The 16,165-nt window shown below is 47.8% G+C and overlaps 4 protein-coding genes across 15 annotated transcripts; 2 read left to right on the top strand and 2 right to left on the bottom strand.

Annotated features, from left to right (window-relative positions):
- Positions 1–12: 12 nt before the first annotated feature.
- Positions 13–4,293, bottom strand: mfsd11 (major facilitator superfamily domain containing 11). 2 transcript variants are annotated; one of them, XM_047019346.1, is made up of 11 exons: positions 4,111–4,293; positions 3,556–3,724; positions 3,184–3,239; positions 2,368–2,475; positions 1,781–1,860; positions 1,566–1,662; positions 1,382–1,440; positions 1,069–1,225; positions 887–927; positions 536–601; positions 13–270 (listed from the first exon to the last, which is right to left on the bottom strand). In XM_047019346.1, exons 2-11 carry the CDS (start codon positions 3,649–3,651, stop codon positions 98–100), a joined length of 933 nt encoding a protein of 310 aa, XP_046875302.1. In that variant the 5' UTR covers positions 3,652–3,724; positions 4,111–4,293; the 3' UTR covers positions 13–97. The 2 variants fall into 2 exon arrangements, with proteins under 2 accessions (XP_046875302.1, XP_046875304.1); XM_047019348.1 differs by having other exon boundaries at positions 3,556–3,674.
- A 251-nt stretch (positions 4,294–4,544) lies between these two features.
- Positions 4,545–8,008, top strand: srsf2b (serine and arginine rich splicing factor 2b). Of its 8 annotated transcripts, none has more exons than XR_006956017.1 (4): positions 4,545–5,168; positions 5,533–5,836; positions 7,089–7,175; positions 7,665–8,008. XR_006956017.1 is itself a non-coding variant. In XM_047018867.1 (3 exons), the coding sequence occupies exons 1-2, from the start codon at positions 4,792–4,794 to the stop codon at positions 5,819–5,821; spliced, it is 636 nt and encodes a 211-aa protein (XP_046874823.1). In that variant the 5' UTR covers positions 4,545–4,791; the 3' UTR covers positions 5,822–5,836; positions 7,089–8,008. The 8 variants fall into 8 exon arrangements, 5 of the variants coding, with proteins under 5 accessions (XP_046874823.1, XP_046874819.1, XP_046874824.1 ...); XR_006956016.1 differs by adding an exon at positions 6,319–6,507 and having other exon boundaries at positions 7,089–8,008; XR_006956015.1 differs by having other exon boundaries at positions 5,533–6,507; positions 7,089–8,008.
- mettl23 (methyltransferase like 23) lies at positions 7,885–9,734 on the bottom strand. 4 transcript variants are annotated; one of them, XM_047018859.1, is made up of 5 exons: positions 9,489–9,734; positions 9,202–9,306; positions 8,737–8,974; positions 8,523–8,607; positions 7,885–8,354 (listed from the first exon to the last, which is right to left on the bottom strand). In XM_047018859.1, the coding sequence occupies exons 1-5, from the start codon at positions 9,588–9,590 to the stop codon at positions 8,156–8,158; spliced, it is 729 nt and encodes a 242-aa protein (XP_046874815.1). In that variant the 5' UTR covers positions 9,591–9,734; the 3' UTR covers positions 7,885–8,155. The 4 variants fall into 4 exon arrangements, with proteins under 4 accessions (XP_046874815.1, XP_046874816.1, XP_046874817.1 ...); XM_047018860.1 differs by having other exon boundaries at positions 9,504–9,710; XM_047018861.1 differs by lacking the exon at positions 9,202–9,306 and having other exon boundaries at positions 9,489–9,729.
- Positions 9,735–9,817: 83 nt separating this feature from the next.
- On the top strand, positions 9,818–15,960 carry jmjd6 (jumonji domain containing 6, arginine demethylase and lysine hydroxylase). The gene is made up of 8 exons (XM_047018858.1): positions 9,818–10,328; positions 11,453–11,551; positions 12,166–12,455; positions 12,580–12,718; positions 12,996–13,143; positions 14,263–14,398; positions 14,798–14,936; positions 15,637–15,960. Exons 1-8 carry the CDS (start codon positions 10,200–10,202, stop codon positions 15,760–15,762), a joined length of 1,206 nt encoding a protein of 401 aa, XP_046874814.1. The 5' UTR covers positions 9,818–10,199; the 3' UTR covers positions 15,763–15,960.
- The last annotated feature ends 205 nt before the right edge of the window (positions 15,961–16,165 follow it).

Raw genomic sequence — 16,165 nt, 5'->3', positions numbered from 1 at the left:
GCAGTCCCATCCAGTAACACTGGGTCAGCTGGCGTAGTTCTACTTTCAGGGTTTTACTTCCTGGTTGATCATGTGACAGAATCACCTGACACGCCACTCAGAGAAGGAAGTTAAATAAGAGGCAGAAGAGCAGAGCAGACCCACCTAAGATCTCTCCGATGCCAATGAAGATGCCCGACAGGCCAATCAGACTCTTGGCATCGTCCCCGAACGTCGTCATGGCGCCGATACACGTCCCGTACACGCCGCTGTAAAACGTCAGCTCCAGCCCTGCAGGTCACCCGGGGGGCAAAGGTCACCCAACAGGGTCAGACACATGAATGTCACATGAATATGATTGTTGTGTTTTTATGGCTGCACTGTGAAACAGGCTCCATAAAGCTCTTAGCTAAGATCAGTTTATGAGGCGCAGTACTCAGCGGGGTCAACGGGCTTCAAAACCAAACTGTTCTCCTCCAAATGGTCCTTCTAAACCAGCGGGTAATGTGTTGCTGGGTAACCATCCAATAATGTATTCTGGAGTGTGTGAACCTACCTGTGTAGGCTATAGACACACTCAGAAGCAGCATCTCCTTGGTGACCGACAACTTCAGGGCTTTGACTGTGGAGAGAAGAGCGCATGTTGAGTCTGAATCAAGTTCAGCTCAATGATATCTTTGTTTGGTTTGTTCACCCCAGGGGGAGGGTATGGCTTAGTGGTTAGAGCATTTGACTGCAGAGCAAGAGGTTGCGGGTTCCAAACCCCTTGTGTTGTACATCCCTTTGGATAAACTTGTCTGCTAAATTAATACATCCCTTATTCTTACATTATTAATTCCTTCATTGATTCATTCATGTGCTTGCGGCCCTGAGTGTGGGTAAAGTGAGAGGATGAAACATGACTCACAGAAAGCATCCGCTGCCTGGGAGCCCAGACCTTTAGGTGGGCTACAGGAGACACACACATGAAGAAAAACAACCTTACAACACAGTTCTCCTATGCTGTCTTCACTTCTACAGCCAGCCGACCAGCCAGCCGGCCAGCCAGCCAGCCAGCCACTGTTGATCTCCCTGTCTGTCTGTACTCACACGACCACAGCAGTCTCAGTAGACTCCGCCTGCACCAAGGACTGTGACTCCTCATTGGCTGGGACCTCCGGCTCCACCTTCTGGATGAGGAAGAACAGGAAGCTGCCCACCAAGCTGATGACCGTGAGGGAAATAAAGACTGTGGTGCGGTCCTTGTCTGGGACACACACACACAAGTGAGTCAGCAACAATGCCAACAGGGGATTTCTTCCAGAAATGTCACAGACAACTAGCTGAACCAGATGCTATAAATAACCTCTAGCTGGGAAGCAAGATTTACTGAAAGCAGGAAGTGATGTTGGGACTAGCATACCTGATATGTGAGGGTGGCCATGCCAGGCAAAGTAAATATACAAGTTCCCAAAGAACAAGCTGCAGAGAGAAACAGAAGGAAATATGTAACTGTTCTGGAATTTCAACACCAAGTATTTTCAAAAACAAAAGTACCACCGGATGCAAGAACAGGGTGTCCGCTGCTGCGCGTGTCAGCAGCCTACCTGAACTGCAGCAAGGCCCAGAATATGCCACTGTTCCTGCCTATGGTGGCATCTGTGGAGTTGATGGACAGTAAGCTGCCCTGAGCTGTCCACAAGACTAGAGGCAGGGAGGGTAGGGAGAGAAATGAATATGAAAATGAAGAAATGAAGTGGTAATACTAGGCACAACTACAGCCCAGGTCCAGATAGTGTTGTATGTTGTCGTGGGAACGTACTTGCAGCAGCTACCCCGACGACCACCGAGGCTGTGTAGAAGCTCCAAGTGTACGGGTGGATGAACATGGCTACATACCCACTACACAACAACAACAACAACGTTACTGGCAGCACTACAAACTCTTTCAAAGAGAAGTACTTTCAGGAACAGGTCATGTGCCCATGAACATCGCAGCTCTCTCTATCATTACTTTTTGTCATGGGGTATTGATTTGATCTCTGTTCGAACTCTCGGGCAGCTTAAGCATGCATATCCGATTATCTTGACTACTTGAACTAGTATGATTCCCTAAACTTAAACTGACCCTTGTAAGACCACTTTAGCCAAAGACAGATTAGTTAGGTTCATTCCAAGTCGTGTTTCGGACATTAATACCCACTTTCCTCAGTGCTCTGTATGGAGCCGGCCCCTGGTGACTAGCTCATGTGGAGACCAGCTCATGTGGAGACCAGCTCATGTGGAGACCAGCTTATGTGGAGACCAGCTCATGTGGAGACCAGCTCATGTGGAGACCAGCTCATGTGGAGACCAGCTCATGTGGAGACCAGCTCATGTGGAGACCAGCTCATGTGGAGACCAGCTCACCTGTAGATGAGGCCACTGAAGAACATGGAGAGTTGGGCTCCTACGACAGCCACCACGGAGGGAGCGATCAGGTTGGAGGCAGAGAAGACTCCATATATGATGGCCATGCTATGGAGACAGACATGAGGATGGGTCACATGTCATGTGAGCCTCTTTACACAGTCAAGTACTACTTTACATGTTAGAGTTGCTAAGCACATTTAAACCATCTAAAGAAGATGATTGCAGGGGAAATGATTATTCTTCTCAGGTTTAGAGACATGATGAAACGGTGTCTCAGTCAGGAGTTACCAGCTGCCATGCTGGGCTGACAAAACAGCTTTATTTATTTATTTGATTTTTTAAGGCGGGAGGGCTCCCTAAACCCTAGCACCTTAACCCCCTTCTGATGTCCCATGACACGGCAGGCCAGTCATACGCACGTCATTACCCTTCCTGCTCTGTCCTACCATGGCCTGCTGGCACGCAGGAAACTGAAAGTCTGCCTTGTTACCTAAATTGGTCAGATTCAATAAAATGTCTTTGAACGAGGGAGATTGGATAGAGACGCTACCTTAAGGTGTTCCATTTAGCTGATGTGGAGCAAAGATCTAAACCCTGCCATACAAAACATGAAGCATCGAGCCTACTGTTGAGGGGCAGGCACTTAACATGGGGGCTTCAGTAAATATGTTACATAAAGTGTGATCTACCCAAACTCTTCATCTTCACAATACATTAAAAAAAGAAAATTGGTATGACAGGTTTCTGAGTGATTTTGCTAATTGCTAACTTGTCAACCCCATGTGCAAGATGTAATCAAACCCCCACTCCTACCTTGTGTAACCGCTCCCATGGAACTCTGTGCTGTTAAAACTCTTGATAACAGTTTGCTGATTGGATTGAAAGACAAAACGACAGACATGATTAACAAAGGACTTCTTAAAACATTCCTGGTCTCAAGAAGATCTGGCAAGGCATACATTCCTGTTCCTCATTTTACAAGATACAATCACAGTTTATTGGTTACATTTCTGGAACCTGTAGAATGATCATACAGAGTGAAACTATTGGACACAGAGCAGGATGAATGGTTGTCCAAACATGCATATCAATTATCCCTAAACTTTGCAACCTAGCAAAAATGTAAAGTGTGATTTTGTGTCATATGAAATACCAGACATCGGACTGTCCTTTCAGAAACCATACCTCTATATTGCCACATGTCTGGAAAGCAGTAAACATAAACATGAATCCAAAACCCAGGATTACGATGTTCAACAGCATCTTCCCCTCCGGAGTCATCTTGAATGGCGTTTAGTCCCTCCCTAGATGAAGTCAACCACAGCAGAAAAGAGGACGGTCCACTGCTGCTAAACTATATAATTAAATGAGACAGAATCACTGCAATGTCAATTACATCGCTTGGAAAGATAAGATCCCTTTCGGCCGTATTGCATCCGTGTTGAAATGTACACAGCTTGTAGCAATACGAAACATTCTTAAATCTTGAGCTAATAGGTATAAACTTGATGACATTGACGACTCATGAGCTTTAGTCCCAAAAACTCGCACAGCAAGAGATGTAGCCTAGGTTTACTAATGAATCCTGTCTGTCAAGTTGGTCCTTTTTTGTAAATCCATGAACTGGTGATAAATAACAATACAACTACTGTAGACTACCAATCGATGGGTTCAGGTAGCTGGCTAACCCTTACTGCATATTCACACTAAAATTAGCAAAAGCGTTAGCGTGTAACTTACCCTTTGTAGAAAAACTGGAGGTGAACAATATTGCTACGAAAAGGAAAGTCGACAATAACCTTTTTTTATTCATAAGCCATGTAGTCAGCTTATATGCAAGTTTTCCGTCTTGGTATAAATACTCCACAGCAGTACGACTGAAACTGGTTGTGTGGGTCACGTGAAAGCATCCGGCTCAGCTGACACTTACCCGCTAAAGGCGCAAAGCTTTCTGGGAAACTGTGTTTTCTCGAGTTATTTTCTCAACCGGGTCAACGTTAAAAAAATATTTGCAAACAAATAGTATTTATTTTAAAATGTTAGATACAAATTGTTTTCATATTATCTAAGGTAGACCAAATTAAAGGTTGAACTTTTATTTTAAAAAAATCCTGGAAGAATTTTCTCGAGTATTTTGCATCCAAATAAATGCGCAGTGCCCCTCGTCACAGTGCCACATTCTTCAGCGGGAGAGCGACGGAGAAGAGGTGCAGAGGAAAGAAACAACGATTGCAGGAAGAATCACATTTTGCGTAATATTTCTTTTTCTTAAAAGCCTTACTCTAATAATAACTGGTTTTGAAGTACTATGGTACATTGCGATTGATTTGTTTTGTAAGATTTTTGAGTACATATCCCGCAGGGAGAATTCTTCCTATTGTGTTTCGAAGCTAAGATAGCAGATTAGCCATTGCTAACGAGATGAGTTACGGTAGGCCTCCGCCCGATGTGGAGGGCATGACTTCCCTGAAAGTGGACAACCTCACATACCGAACCTCCCCTGAAACCCTCCGTCGAGTTTTCGAAAAGTACGGTCGGGTTGGAGACGTGTACATTCCCCGTGATCGCTACACGAAGGAGAGCAGGGGGTTCGCCTTTGTGCGCTTCCACGATAAGAGGGACGCCGAGGATGCGATGGACGCCATGGACGGGGCCTTGCTCGACGGGCGCGAACTGAGAGTCCAGATGGCTCGTTATGGACGCCCACCGGATTCTCATCATGGCGGTGGTGGTGGCGGCGGCGGACGGCGTGGAGGTGCTCCCCGGAGGTACGGGGGTTATGGTCGCCGAAGCAGGAGGTAAGAGCAGAGCACATGGTTAGGTAGTTGCTCTAGCTCTCCTTCAATAGTTAATCTAGCTTAGGTCCCATTTCCGTGTATTGTGTTATGCTAACCGCGCTAGAGCAGCGCCATAATTACCTACGGTGAAATTATTACTAGTGACAATGTTTATGCTGACTTTCTTGAATAGACATTTTGGCTCGCATTGCGTTGTATGTATAAATTAACTTTGTAACAAAAGGGCCAAATTATTTGTATTCTGAATTTAACTCATGGACACATAACTTGCAGCCACCATTACGCACATGGTTCATTGACCTGGAATCGACTGCTCTCAGTTAATGGCGACGATAAGCTAACTGGACCCACTGAATGTATTCAGCTTTTCCCCTAGCCCGAGGCGCCGTAGACGCAGCCGTTCCAGAAGCAGGAGCCGTTCTCGTTCCCGCAGCCGTTCCCGCTACAGCAGATCGAGATCTCGTTCCTACTCCCGCTCCAAGTCCCGTACGCCGCAGAGGAAGAAGACCAAGTCTCCATCGAGGTCTCGCTCCAGGTCCAAGTCCAAGTCTCGCTCCAGAAGCCGCACTCCTCCATCCAACAGAGTGTCCCGTTCCCGGTCAAAGACCCCGCCGCCTAAGTCACCAGGAGACAATGGAGCCGAAACTCCGTAGGCACGAGACGCAAGGGTAGGTTTGGTGAAAGGGGATTAGAAGCTATGCAACTTTAGTTGCTCGTAGTTTGACACGTTTTGATTAGTTCACGGGGATTAAAAGAAATCGAATTCAAAATTCATGGGTTATCTTAAAGTGGGAAGATCATTTAAATGTTTGCTACTGTAATGGTATCTGGTTACCTGGATAGATATATCATTAAAATATTCAAAACTATCATAACACTGGGCATGGCAAAGTTCTTGCTTTTGAATTTTCTTAGTTGTTGGATCATTGCAAGTTCTAATTAAATAGACTCTGCCATTCTCAGTGTTCTGGTTTGGGGTGCAGTCTAGTAGGGCTATGTTCTATCTGATATATGTCTATATACATGTACAATATATCAATCTAGACTTCTTGGAAAGTCTTTTGATAATGAGGGTAAACGACAACATCACGACGACAGAAACTAAGAGAGAAATGTTTGTATCAACCAATCTGGAATTTTCTCCTCCAAGCTGCGGAATCCTGTTTGCAAAAGAGGTGTGTGAGGCAGTGTGGTGAGGAGGAAGTTAGGAGGAGGAGGAGGGGTGTGGATGTCACCTCGGTTCGGGGGCTCCGCTGCAGCTGCTGCAGTGTTGCTATGGAGGGTGTTGCTATGGAGCAGGCCGGTGGCAGGCAGTAGCAGTGTTGGGGTTGGTGTTGAGGTACGTCTGTCTGCAGAACTCTGGACAGAAGGTTGTACTCTGGTGTGTGTGCGTGTGTCTCCTCCCCCCATCCCCACCCCTTCCCCTCCCGCTTCCTGGGGTCATAGTCCTGACCTTGGGGTGGGAGGGGCGTGGTCCAAGACTGGTTAAGTGACTGAACTCAAGGTTTATCATGACCCCCCACACACACACCAGATTATTTTTTATTTCTCCTTTCTCCTCATACCCCTATTTTTATTTTTCCCATCCAAGACACATTTTGAGATGTCTGTTATGCCCATTTCTATTTTTCTGTCCACATTCTGGTTCTTAAAGCCATTTCCCGCCCCAAAAAATGTCTGGACAAATCCAGGGTCAAGGCCAGTGGACAATCCCAGAAGGCATTTGGTTTGCACAACCAACTAAGTATTGGTGGGTGTCACACACCCATGGTTTAAGAACTGGGATGGAGTGGGGATGCTTTACAAGAACAAGCTGTCACCTCACTGACTAACACAAGACTAGGGGACCCATGAGCTGATATATACCTCATCGCCATTTCAGTTACCTTTCTCACAAATGCCATCTTTACGTTTTTCCAGATGAAGACTCCACCGCGAGCGACATGTTGAAGTGGCAGGCTTCCTACGGATGATCACCGTCCATGCAATGATTTCCTGGTGTCAAAGGTTACTATTGTATCTTGTTCTGAAGACCTGTGTCTGCTTTCTCATTTTCCCCCAAATAGGCTTGACTTTTACTAATATGCCGCAATGTTAAAAAAATATTTTTCTTTAGAAGGAATCTTAAGAGGTTCTGAAGTGATTTTGTTGGGGTGGTTGCTTGTTTGTCTAGCTCATACTTCTATCCTCTCCCCAGTCTATAAAACCCAGGCCTAGCACATTTAACAATAGCTTTTCAAAACTTATTGTGGTTTCATCAGGTCAAAGACCAAACTCTTAAACTGTTTGGTCTAAAACTTGCTCCCCCTACAAAGGCAAGCATCCCATTTCCTCCCCCCCAAAAAATATACACTTTTTTTTCTTTTCGTCCTAGATAATTGACAGAATCTGGCATCAATTTTACAGTGATCTTGTGCTCTGTATATTTGTGTTATTCTTTGCCATTTTCTCCATATTGTCATTCTAATCTTCCCTCTTGTATTTTTTGTGCGTTAGGCGCAGTTGTGTAGCAGTTGAGTTTTGCTGGTTAGCTGTGTAAAGTGGTGGAGTGCTGAATGATTGGCAGTCCCCAGTAAGCAGCAGAATGTTCCAGAGGCAACCGAGCTGTGCTGCGGTCAACTTTAAAAATGGCTGCGACAACAAATTCACCCTCTTAGGACGCATATCATAAACTTTTTTTTGTTTTAATAGTTTGCAATTATTCGGATCGGTATGGTGTTTTATTTTTTGATCGAACGGATCCATTGCATTTGTCTTGCCCCATCTGCATTCCTGTCCCGTTCCTGTTTAAAATCCTGTATGTAGACCGATGTGGTTGCTAATAAAGTGTTTTCTCTTAACCATCTGTGGTTCGGTCTCTTTTAAATGGAAAACCAGGGGTTTGTGACAGTGACTAACAATATGACTTTTCCAACAATTCCAGAACTTTATTCACATGTTGGGGGGGGGGGGGGGGGGGGGGGGGGGGGGGGGGGAGTTACAATATTTCAAAGGTTGTTTTTCATTCCGTCAGCTATTGGTTTCTGCACATGTCCCTTCAACGTGATAATCAGCATCTGCACAGCATGGTTTCCAGGAAGTGTGGAGCCAGCCAGGTGGGCCTGATTGGCTTGGAATCTCTCCAGTGGAATGTTGACACACTGAAGGTTCCATTTGTGCAGCAGTGCTTCTATTGACCAGTCAGCACTAGAACACAAGGATGGAGATGGGTCCGTCTCAAACTAAGTGCAATTTAACTTTTGAAACTTAACTCTTGAACGTGTATGGGGTAATTTTCCAGAATAAGCTTAGTTTAACTATACTTAGACTGGACAAAAGCCACATTGTAAAGTGGCTGTTTCAAGACTGGCCTACCTTCTCTCTTGGTAGGTTGTCCAGAACTGGGCCTCAGGGTTTTTCCTCAAGAGAAAGGTGATGGTCACGAGGACATTTTCGAAATCTGAATTAAAAGTTGCCCAGAGATTAAATTGTTTTAATATACCGTCTTATTTGACTACACACCCGACAGAAGCCCCTTATACTGAACCAAATATACAATGGACAAATAACCCAAAGGGGGAATTACAACCCTCTGGCTCGTAGAAAACGTCGGACCCCAGGATGACGTCTACCGGAGGAAGGAGCACCAGGTCGGGGGAGATCTCGCCCCAGGTTAGACCCACCACGCGCACCGCGGCCAAGTCGTTCGTTGAACAGGTTCTCCGGCAGTTCTCCAGACACAGCGGGATCTCTGCGCTGTCGGACAGGATTACCTGAGCCCCGCACTTCGCGGCCACCACACCTGGTAAACTTACACCAGCCCCTAACTGAGAAACAAACAAGATCACAGTCATTCAGGAGATTAACACACAATTAGTGTTTCATTCATGAGCCAGCAAGACTTCCACATTGACCCTACACAGCTCTAAAGAGTACAGTCATCATCCGTCCATCCATTTGATGTGCAAAGTCCACCATTTTGATCCACCTATGATCGTAGTTTCGGCTGTGAGAGTGGGTTAGAGTAGGGAGTATAACAAGTACGATCCGTCACCTCTAGTACTGTTTTCTGGGGTAGTTTGTCCCTGTGGGACCACACAAACTGAGCCAGGACCACCGCACTGGGCCAAACATACATGCCATATTGTGGCTCGAGAACCTGCAACACAAGAGAACGGTGTTGTCATAGACCTTGGATTTGCCCAGGATTAGTTAGTTAACGGTTAACGCGAAGCTTTAAAACTAGTGTTTTAAAGTGGGGGTACCCGAAATAAAGGCTCGGTAGAGTGTTAGTACTTTTATAAGGAGGGAGGCTAAACAATGTATGAAGTGCGTCACAACCTCAGGTATGCTGACCGTCAGCGATGACCACGTATCCTTTCTCCCTTCAAATGTGAATGCTTTCGCGACTATATTGGATCCAGCAGTATCGCTGCTCTCCATTTGCAATTGATTTAAGTTGTTTACAATTAACTTTTAAAATAAAAAATGCTGCCATAATATTTCGGCTCGCGGGGCCTAACTCAGCGAGTTCCTTGTAGACGAGGACGCCGCCTGTGAACCGGAAGTGAAAAGCTATTATACATTAGGATAGCAAGTAACATTTGGATGTGGCACTGGCGGGAAGGCGGGTTCGACATTTTGTCCTATCAACGATACATCCTAGTTATATTTGTGACCAATACACTTGCGATATGTTCTCTGTAGGCGGATGTTAAACCATTAGCTAAGCAACCGAAGCAGGTCTGGTTAGTTTGTTATCCCAACCTTAAATTCCTTATAACTGTGCTCTAAACACTACATCCGTCAGACAACAGTACAGATCCGACGTGTCGTATTTTCTAACCACACTACGAGACCCTCTTCTGACTTTGCTTGGCAGAAGCGCTTGTTTAGCTATCTAGCTAGCACCACCCCATCTACTTCTACATCAGCAGGCTACCACCAGCTAGCTACGCCAGCCTCGACTGGGCTAGTTAATGTGTTTGCTCACATTACCCAGTTTAGCTGTATAGCTAACTCAGGACAACTCCCATTTTTTTTTACGGAGGAATGAACCATAAGAGTAAGAAGAGGATTAAAGAGGCGAAACGGAACGCCAGGCCCGAACTCAAGGACTCGTTAGACTGGATCAAACATGATTATCACGAAACTTTCGATCTGTCTCACCGGACAGTGAAGGTAAACTGTCAGTACCTAAGTGCTAGCTAACGCTAACTAGCACCAGCACGTTTCACGTTACCCAACTTGGGTCCCAAGTCTGTGCGGATGGTCACGTAGGCTGTGCAGACATGGTAGCCAATGTACCAATACTGACCCTTGCCAAGGGTCTTGGGTTCAACAATATCTGGTCAGTTGTGTGAATAAGAATCAAAGGAGATTTCCCCCAAATGTTAGCCAAGACTTACATGCCAGTTTTTGACTGCAATTTAGCAAGTTCTAACTACAACAAATGTAGTCAGGAATGTTGTATTGGTATGATGTCGCCATCAAAGACCAAGCACGACCTAGGGTTATTTGTCACAAACTCAGACCTTAAATGTAGCCAGAGGCTTAAGTGCGGGGTTTAATCAATGTAGTTTATCATATAATTCTATAAATTATATTTAGTCCAACGTAACATTTTTGACCGTGTTTAGTCTATGTGGCTCTTAGAGCTAACTATTACATGGGGTTTCTTAAAATGTGCATCTCAAAGAGACACGATTGGGTCTAGGGGTACATTAACGTGGTTCTGACAGGAGTAAATACCGGAAAAATGTTCTCTCTTCTCGGTATGCCGAAGGAGGCCTCGCGTAGCGTTTCAAATGCAACAGGAGATTTTGAAGCCCTTGAAGTGTTAGGAAAGAGCTCTTATGTGTTCTTGGGGGAGGCTAAGAATAACCATGGCCCTCCAGGCTTTGGCAGTTTGGAGTTGGTCTAGAAGTCAACACCTCAACACCAGTTTGTGGCATTCTACTCTTTTTCCAGCTTGCCTCAAAAGGACATATTCCTGTCACTTGCATCCCGGACCATTGACTACCTCATTCAAGCGGGACGACATAGCTCAATATTTAGTTTTAAAGCTTTAAACAAAGGGGCTTTTAGGTAGACAGGGATAAGTCAAGTACCAAGTCAATAAGGGTTTTGGTGTGCTAAATGCTTCCCTCAGCGCTCACACACACACACACATACATACACACACACATACACACACATACACACCTACCCCATTACACATGCACACTTTCCTCCTCTCATACCTGCTTCTTTGTTGTCTATCCTCCTGGTCCACTCCTACCTGTGTCTCCCCCCCTCCCCTCCAGGATAATGTGGAGCGTGTGGACACCCTTCGTCTCAGCCCGGAGGAGTTCATCCAGCGCTTTGAGCGGCCCTACAAGCCTGTGGTGCTGCTTAACTGCCAGGTAGGTGTCTCCACAGGTAGCAGGTGAAACACTGCTGGCCTGGGCAGGTCGGGAACAGTCCTGTATGGTGGTACTAGAGACTACCAGGTAGAGTACAGTCCTGTATGGTGGTACTAGAGACTACCAGGTAGAGTACAGTCCTGTATGGTGGTACTAGAGACTACCAGGTCGAGAACAGTCCTGTATGGTGGTACTGGAGACTACCAGGTCGAGAACAGTCCTGTATGGTGGTACTAGAGACTACCAGGTAGAGTACAGTCCTGTATGGTGGTACTAGAGACTACCAGGTAGAGTACAGTCCTGTATGGTGGTACTGGAGACTACCAGGGAGGTCTATACTGCATTACAGACTCTACTTTCACCCTCAAACTAGCATACCTTAACTGTTCTGATAATATACAGAATTATAGAAATACTGATGATTCTCATATCTCTTCTCCAGACACACATACTATAATAATTGGAACAGAATATCAACGGTAGCTACAAAAAAAATGATATCTTAATATTATTATGATTAAGAACTATAATGTTGCTCCCTGAGATGAACTCTTATAGAAATTCAGTATTGAATTACATAAAAGGTGTTATGACTTAACCCCCCCCTCCCCCAGGACACCTGGCCGGCCCGTGAGAAATGGTCCCTGGAGCGTCTCAAACGGAAGTACCGCAACCAGAAGTTCAAGTGCGGCGAGGACAACGAGGGCTACTCTGTGAAGATGAAGATGAAATATTACGTGGAGTACCTGGAGGGCACGCGTGACGACAGCCCGCTCTACATCTTCGACAGCAGCTACGGTGACCACGCCAAGAGAGGCAAGCTCCTTGACGACTACCAGGTGCCCCTGTTCTTCAGAGACGACCTGTTCCAGTTCGCCGGGGAGAAACGCAGGCCTCCCTACAGGTGAGGGTCCTGCAGGTGTCTGCCTGGGCCGGGTGCTCCTCCGCTGAGCAGTTGCCCATCCCCGGAAACAGACCCAGTGTGACCGTGTGCTGAGCGCGTGCTGACTGCCCTGCTTCTCCTCTAGGTGGTTTGTGATGGGTCCCGCACGCTCAGGGACGGGGATCCACATCGACCCTCTGGGGACGAGTGCCTGGAATGCCCTGGTGCAGGGCCACAAGCGCTGGTGCCTGTTCCCCACACACACACCCCGCGAGCTCATCAAGGTGACCTTTAACCCTCGAGCCTTTCACCTCGACGCTGATGTTGCGTCTCATGCTGGTGCTGAGTAGCTTGTGTGTGTGTGTGCGTGTGCTTTGATGTATAGATAATTAATTTTGTGTTGAATACTACAACATGCTCAAGTAACAGCCCCAACCGTGCCCCACAACTTCTGGGAAGGTGTCTCGGGTGTAGTGGGAGAAGGGGAGAGGAAGGTCAGTGGTTCCAGTCCCAGAGGTAGTCCCAGGCAGACAGTGACGTGTGTGTGTGTGTGTGGTGCAGGTGACGCGGGACGATGGAGGGAACCAGCAGGATGAAGCCATCACCTGGTTCACCGTGGTGTACCCCCGCACGCAGCAGTCCACCTGGCCCGCTGAGTTCAGACCCCTGGAGATCCTGCAGGGCCCTGGAGAGACGGTCTTTGTACCCGGTGAGGGGGCTGGCTGGCTGGGTGGGTGGGTGGGTGGGTGAGTGAGTGGGCTGGGTGGGTGTGGGGGTGAATAGGGGAGAATATCTCCTAACACTCGCAGGGCTGGAGGGTGGTGGGTGGAGGTGTGGAGGGTTGAGGTGTGGAGTACAGCTGGTAGACTGGAGCCTGGGTATGGAATTACTGACTGACCATCTCAATCAAATCTTGTGTAACCTCCAATGTGTGTTTGAAAACAACACTAGCGGCTCGGCTGGTCTGAACCGGCTGTTTCTAGGAATAGCTGCTCGCGTTGTCACAGCGACCATGAGACCATAACATATTAATTAATAATAACTGGAATAAGAACCATCACATTACAGGGATGAAGAAAGGCCCATAACATTACTCGCTGTGAAATATCTTTTACTGTTGCTTGCTTTTCTACAGGTACACTTGCACTTAAAGCGATTCATGTTGTTTAATTGTAACTTGCTTAACTACATGCTCTTATGGTTCTTCCCTTTGGCACTTATTTTTGGTTGATCACAATGTGTGTTTCATGTTTAGGCTACCCGCAATGTTTTTGGGGCTATCTTATTGTTATTATCAGAGACCTATGCACTTTTTAAAGCTCTCTCTTGGAAGTCGCTTTGGATAAAACCGTCTGCTAAATGAATACATGTAAATGTTAGCATTACAGTACTAGAGATTACTGTTGGTACCATGCAGATTTTTTTAGCCTCTTGCTTTAGAGACATGGGTGTCATTTGGCCCTGATGAGCTGGATTGGCACCATCCTGGGGGATTACAGTAAGAGACCAGATTAGGATTATCTGAACTAGGAGTTTTCCTGCGGTTGGCTAGGAAGCTGCTGATCAACAGCAGCAACATGTCAGCCTGATCTCAGATGATTTAAAGTAGGCTAATCTAACTATCAGGCAGGAATCTGTGTGTGTCCGTGGACCGAAGCGGGCAGAAATCCGCCAGGTGTATTACTCATGACCCAAGGACTTGGTGCTTGAGAAGTGGTTGGGATGAGCAGTTTGTGACTAACAAATATATACAGCATTAGCTCTGCACTAGCAGCAGTAGTAGATATCATGTCGTGCTGCTCATGGCGATGTGTGTGTGTGTGTGCAGGAGGCTGGTGGCACGTGGTTCTAAACCTGGACACCACCATCGCAGTCACACAGAACTTCGCCAGCGCCACCAACTTCCCCATCGTGTGGCACAAGACTGTGCGCGGCAGGCCCAAACTGTCCCGCAAGTGGTACCGGTGAGACACACACACACATGGTGTACATGAGTGTTGGAGACCTGCAGAATGTGTTGACATGTTTATGTATAGTATGCTACTGGTTCGGGGAGTACAGAGGGTCCTGAGCCATACTTAGCTGTCCAGGCATATGCCTGTCGAGCCAGGTACATGACAGCACAGCTAGAAATGGCCCTGAGGTCGTCCCCAATAGGTTAACCCCCTTCAGAGATGTGACTGGTACTGCTCGTACACCCCACGGTCGTGTACTGTGTCAGGGTTGGGTCCTCTTACATAGTACGGGTTGATGGGGCCCTTGACATGAAGGGTCTATGTGTGTTTACATTCTCTCTCTCTCACTCTTCTCTCTCACTCCTCTCTCTCACTCCTCTCTCTCTCTCTCCCTCCCCCCCGCCCCAGGATCCTGAAGACAGAGAGACCAGACATGGCTGCCCTGGCTGATAAAGTGGACCTGCAGGAGTCCACGGGCATCGCCTCCGACAGCTCCAGTGACTCTTCATCCTCCTCCTCCTCTTCCTCCTCCGAATCAGACTCTGATGTATGTCCTGTGTCCCGCTTGCGCGCACACACACACACACAGACATGCATGAACAGTACATGTACAGAAACACAAGTGGAGCCATGCTCACACAGGGCCAGTGGCCCCAGTCACATGACCAGGCTGCCCAGAGTGGGTGGAGGGGACAGCAGGGGTCACATGTCTCCCTGTCACAGGCGCAGGACACGTGCAGAGGACCACAAACACACACACACACTCCCTGTGTGTCTCTACTACACAAGCACAGGTGCAGGTTCTCCAGCATGTTCCGGAGACAGACAGGGAGGTGACAGTGCTCACTGCTGGAGCCTATTTCTGTAGGATCTTTCCTCCACCTCCACACACACACACACACACACATGTATGTTCCTGGTGGCCATGTGTGTTACATTTGTGTGAAGCGTGAGTGTGGGGGTGAGGGCTAGAGTTACTGGCTGGGACAAAACTGGAGGTAGCTGTTGTTGGCTGTCAGTCTATTGGTTGTGTGTGTCAGTCATAAAGATGCTAGGTTATCCTTGTTGACAGACCCTGCTTTATAGGATACACTGTTCTGCTGACTGTGAAAACATCAGCAAATTCAATACTCTCCTCATATACTGTATATTTTATCTCCATATCACGCTTTCTGTATCTCTCCCCCCTCCTCCCCCTCCTCCCTCCTCTCCTCCCCCCCCTCCCTCCTCTCCTGTCCCCCCTCCAGGCTGGCTCTGAGGGAGACATCATGTCCCACAGGAGGAAGAAGAGGAGGACGTGCAGCGCTGTGACTAACGGGGATGCCACCACACAGGACGACTGTGTCAGCAAGGAGCGCAGCTCCTCCCGGTGACCACGCCCCCGCAGAGCCACGCCCCCCGCAGAGACACCGCCTCCAGAGCCACGCCCCCTCAGAGCCAAGCCCCCCGCAGAGACACCGCCTCCAGAGCCACGCCCCCTCAGAGCCAAGCCCCCCGCAGAGACACCTCCTCCAGAGCCACGCCCCCTGCAGACACGCCCCCTCAGACACGCCCCCTGCAAACACGCCCCCTGCAGACACGCCCCCTGCAGACACCCGCCCCCTGCAGACACGCCCCCTGCAGACACCCCCCTCCAGAGCCACGCCCCCTGCAGACACCCCCCTCCAGAGCCACGCCCCCTGCAGACACGCCCCCTGCAGACACGCCCCCTGCAGAGCCACGCCCCCTCCAGAGCCATGCCCCCTGCAGACACGCCCCCTGCAGACACACCCCCTG

Source organism: Hypomesus transpacificus, chromosome 4, assembly GCF_021917145.1.
Source record: "Hypomesus transpacificus isolate Combined female chromosome 4, fHypTra1, whole genome shotgun sequence".
NCBI lineage: Eukaryota > Metazoa > Chordata > Actinopteri > Osmeriformes > Osmeridae > Hypomesus > Hypomesus transpacificus.
Note: the sequence above shows the minus strand (reverse complement) of the source record. Positions and strands in the feature narration are given on the sequence as shown.

Coding starts and splice junctions, on each gene's coding strand:
- mfsd11 (XM_047019346.1), bottom strand. CDS start 3,651: ATGACTCCGGAGGGGAAGATGCTGTTGAACATCGTAATCCTGGGTTTT. Junction 3,240..3,555: donor AGACATGTGGCAATATAGAG/GTATGGTTTCTG, acceptor CAATCCAATCAG/CAAACTGTTATCAAGAGTTT. Junction 271..535: donor TGTGTCTATAGCCTACACAG/GTAGGTTCACAC, acceptor GGTGACCTGCAG/GGCTGGAGCTGACGTTTTAC.
- srsf2b (XM_047018863.1), top strand. CDS start 4,792: ATGAGTTACGGTAGGCCTCCGCCCGATGTGGAGGGCATGACTTCCCTG. Junction 5,169..5,532: donor TATGGTCGCCGAAGCAGGAG/GTAAGAGCAGAG, acceptor GAATGTATTCAG/CTTTTCCCCTAGCCCGAGGC.
- mettl23 (XM_047018859.1), bottom strand. CDS start 9,590: ATGGAGAGCAGCGATACTGCTGGATCCAATATAGTCGCGAAAGCATTC. Junction 9,307..9,488: donor TGACGGTCAGCATACCTGAG/GTTGTGACGCAC, acceptor CTTGTGTTGCAG/GTTCTCGAGCCACAATATGG. Junction 8,355..8,522: donor ACAACCTACCAAGAGAGAAG/GTAGGCCAGTCT, acceptor CTTGTGTTCTAG/TGCTGACTGGTCAATAGAAG.
- jmjd6 (XM_047018858.1), top strand. CDS start 10,200: ATGAACCATAAGAGTAAGAAGAGGATTAAAGAGGCGAAACGGAACGCC. Junction 13,144..14,262: donor AGAGACGGTCTTTGTACCCG/GTGAGGGGGCTG, acceptor GTGTGTGTGCAG/GAGGCTGGTGGCACGTGGTT. Junction 14,399..14,797: donor CTGTCCCGCAAGTGGTACCG/GTGAGACACACA, acceptor CCCCCGCCCCAG/GATCCTGAAGACAGAGAGAC.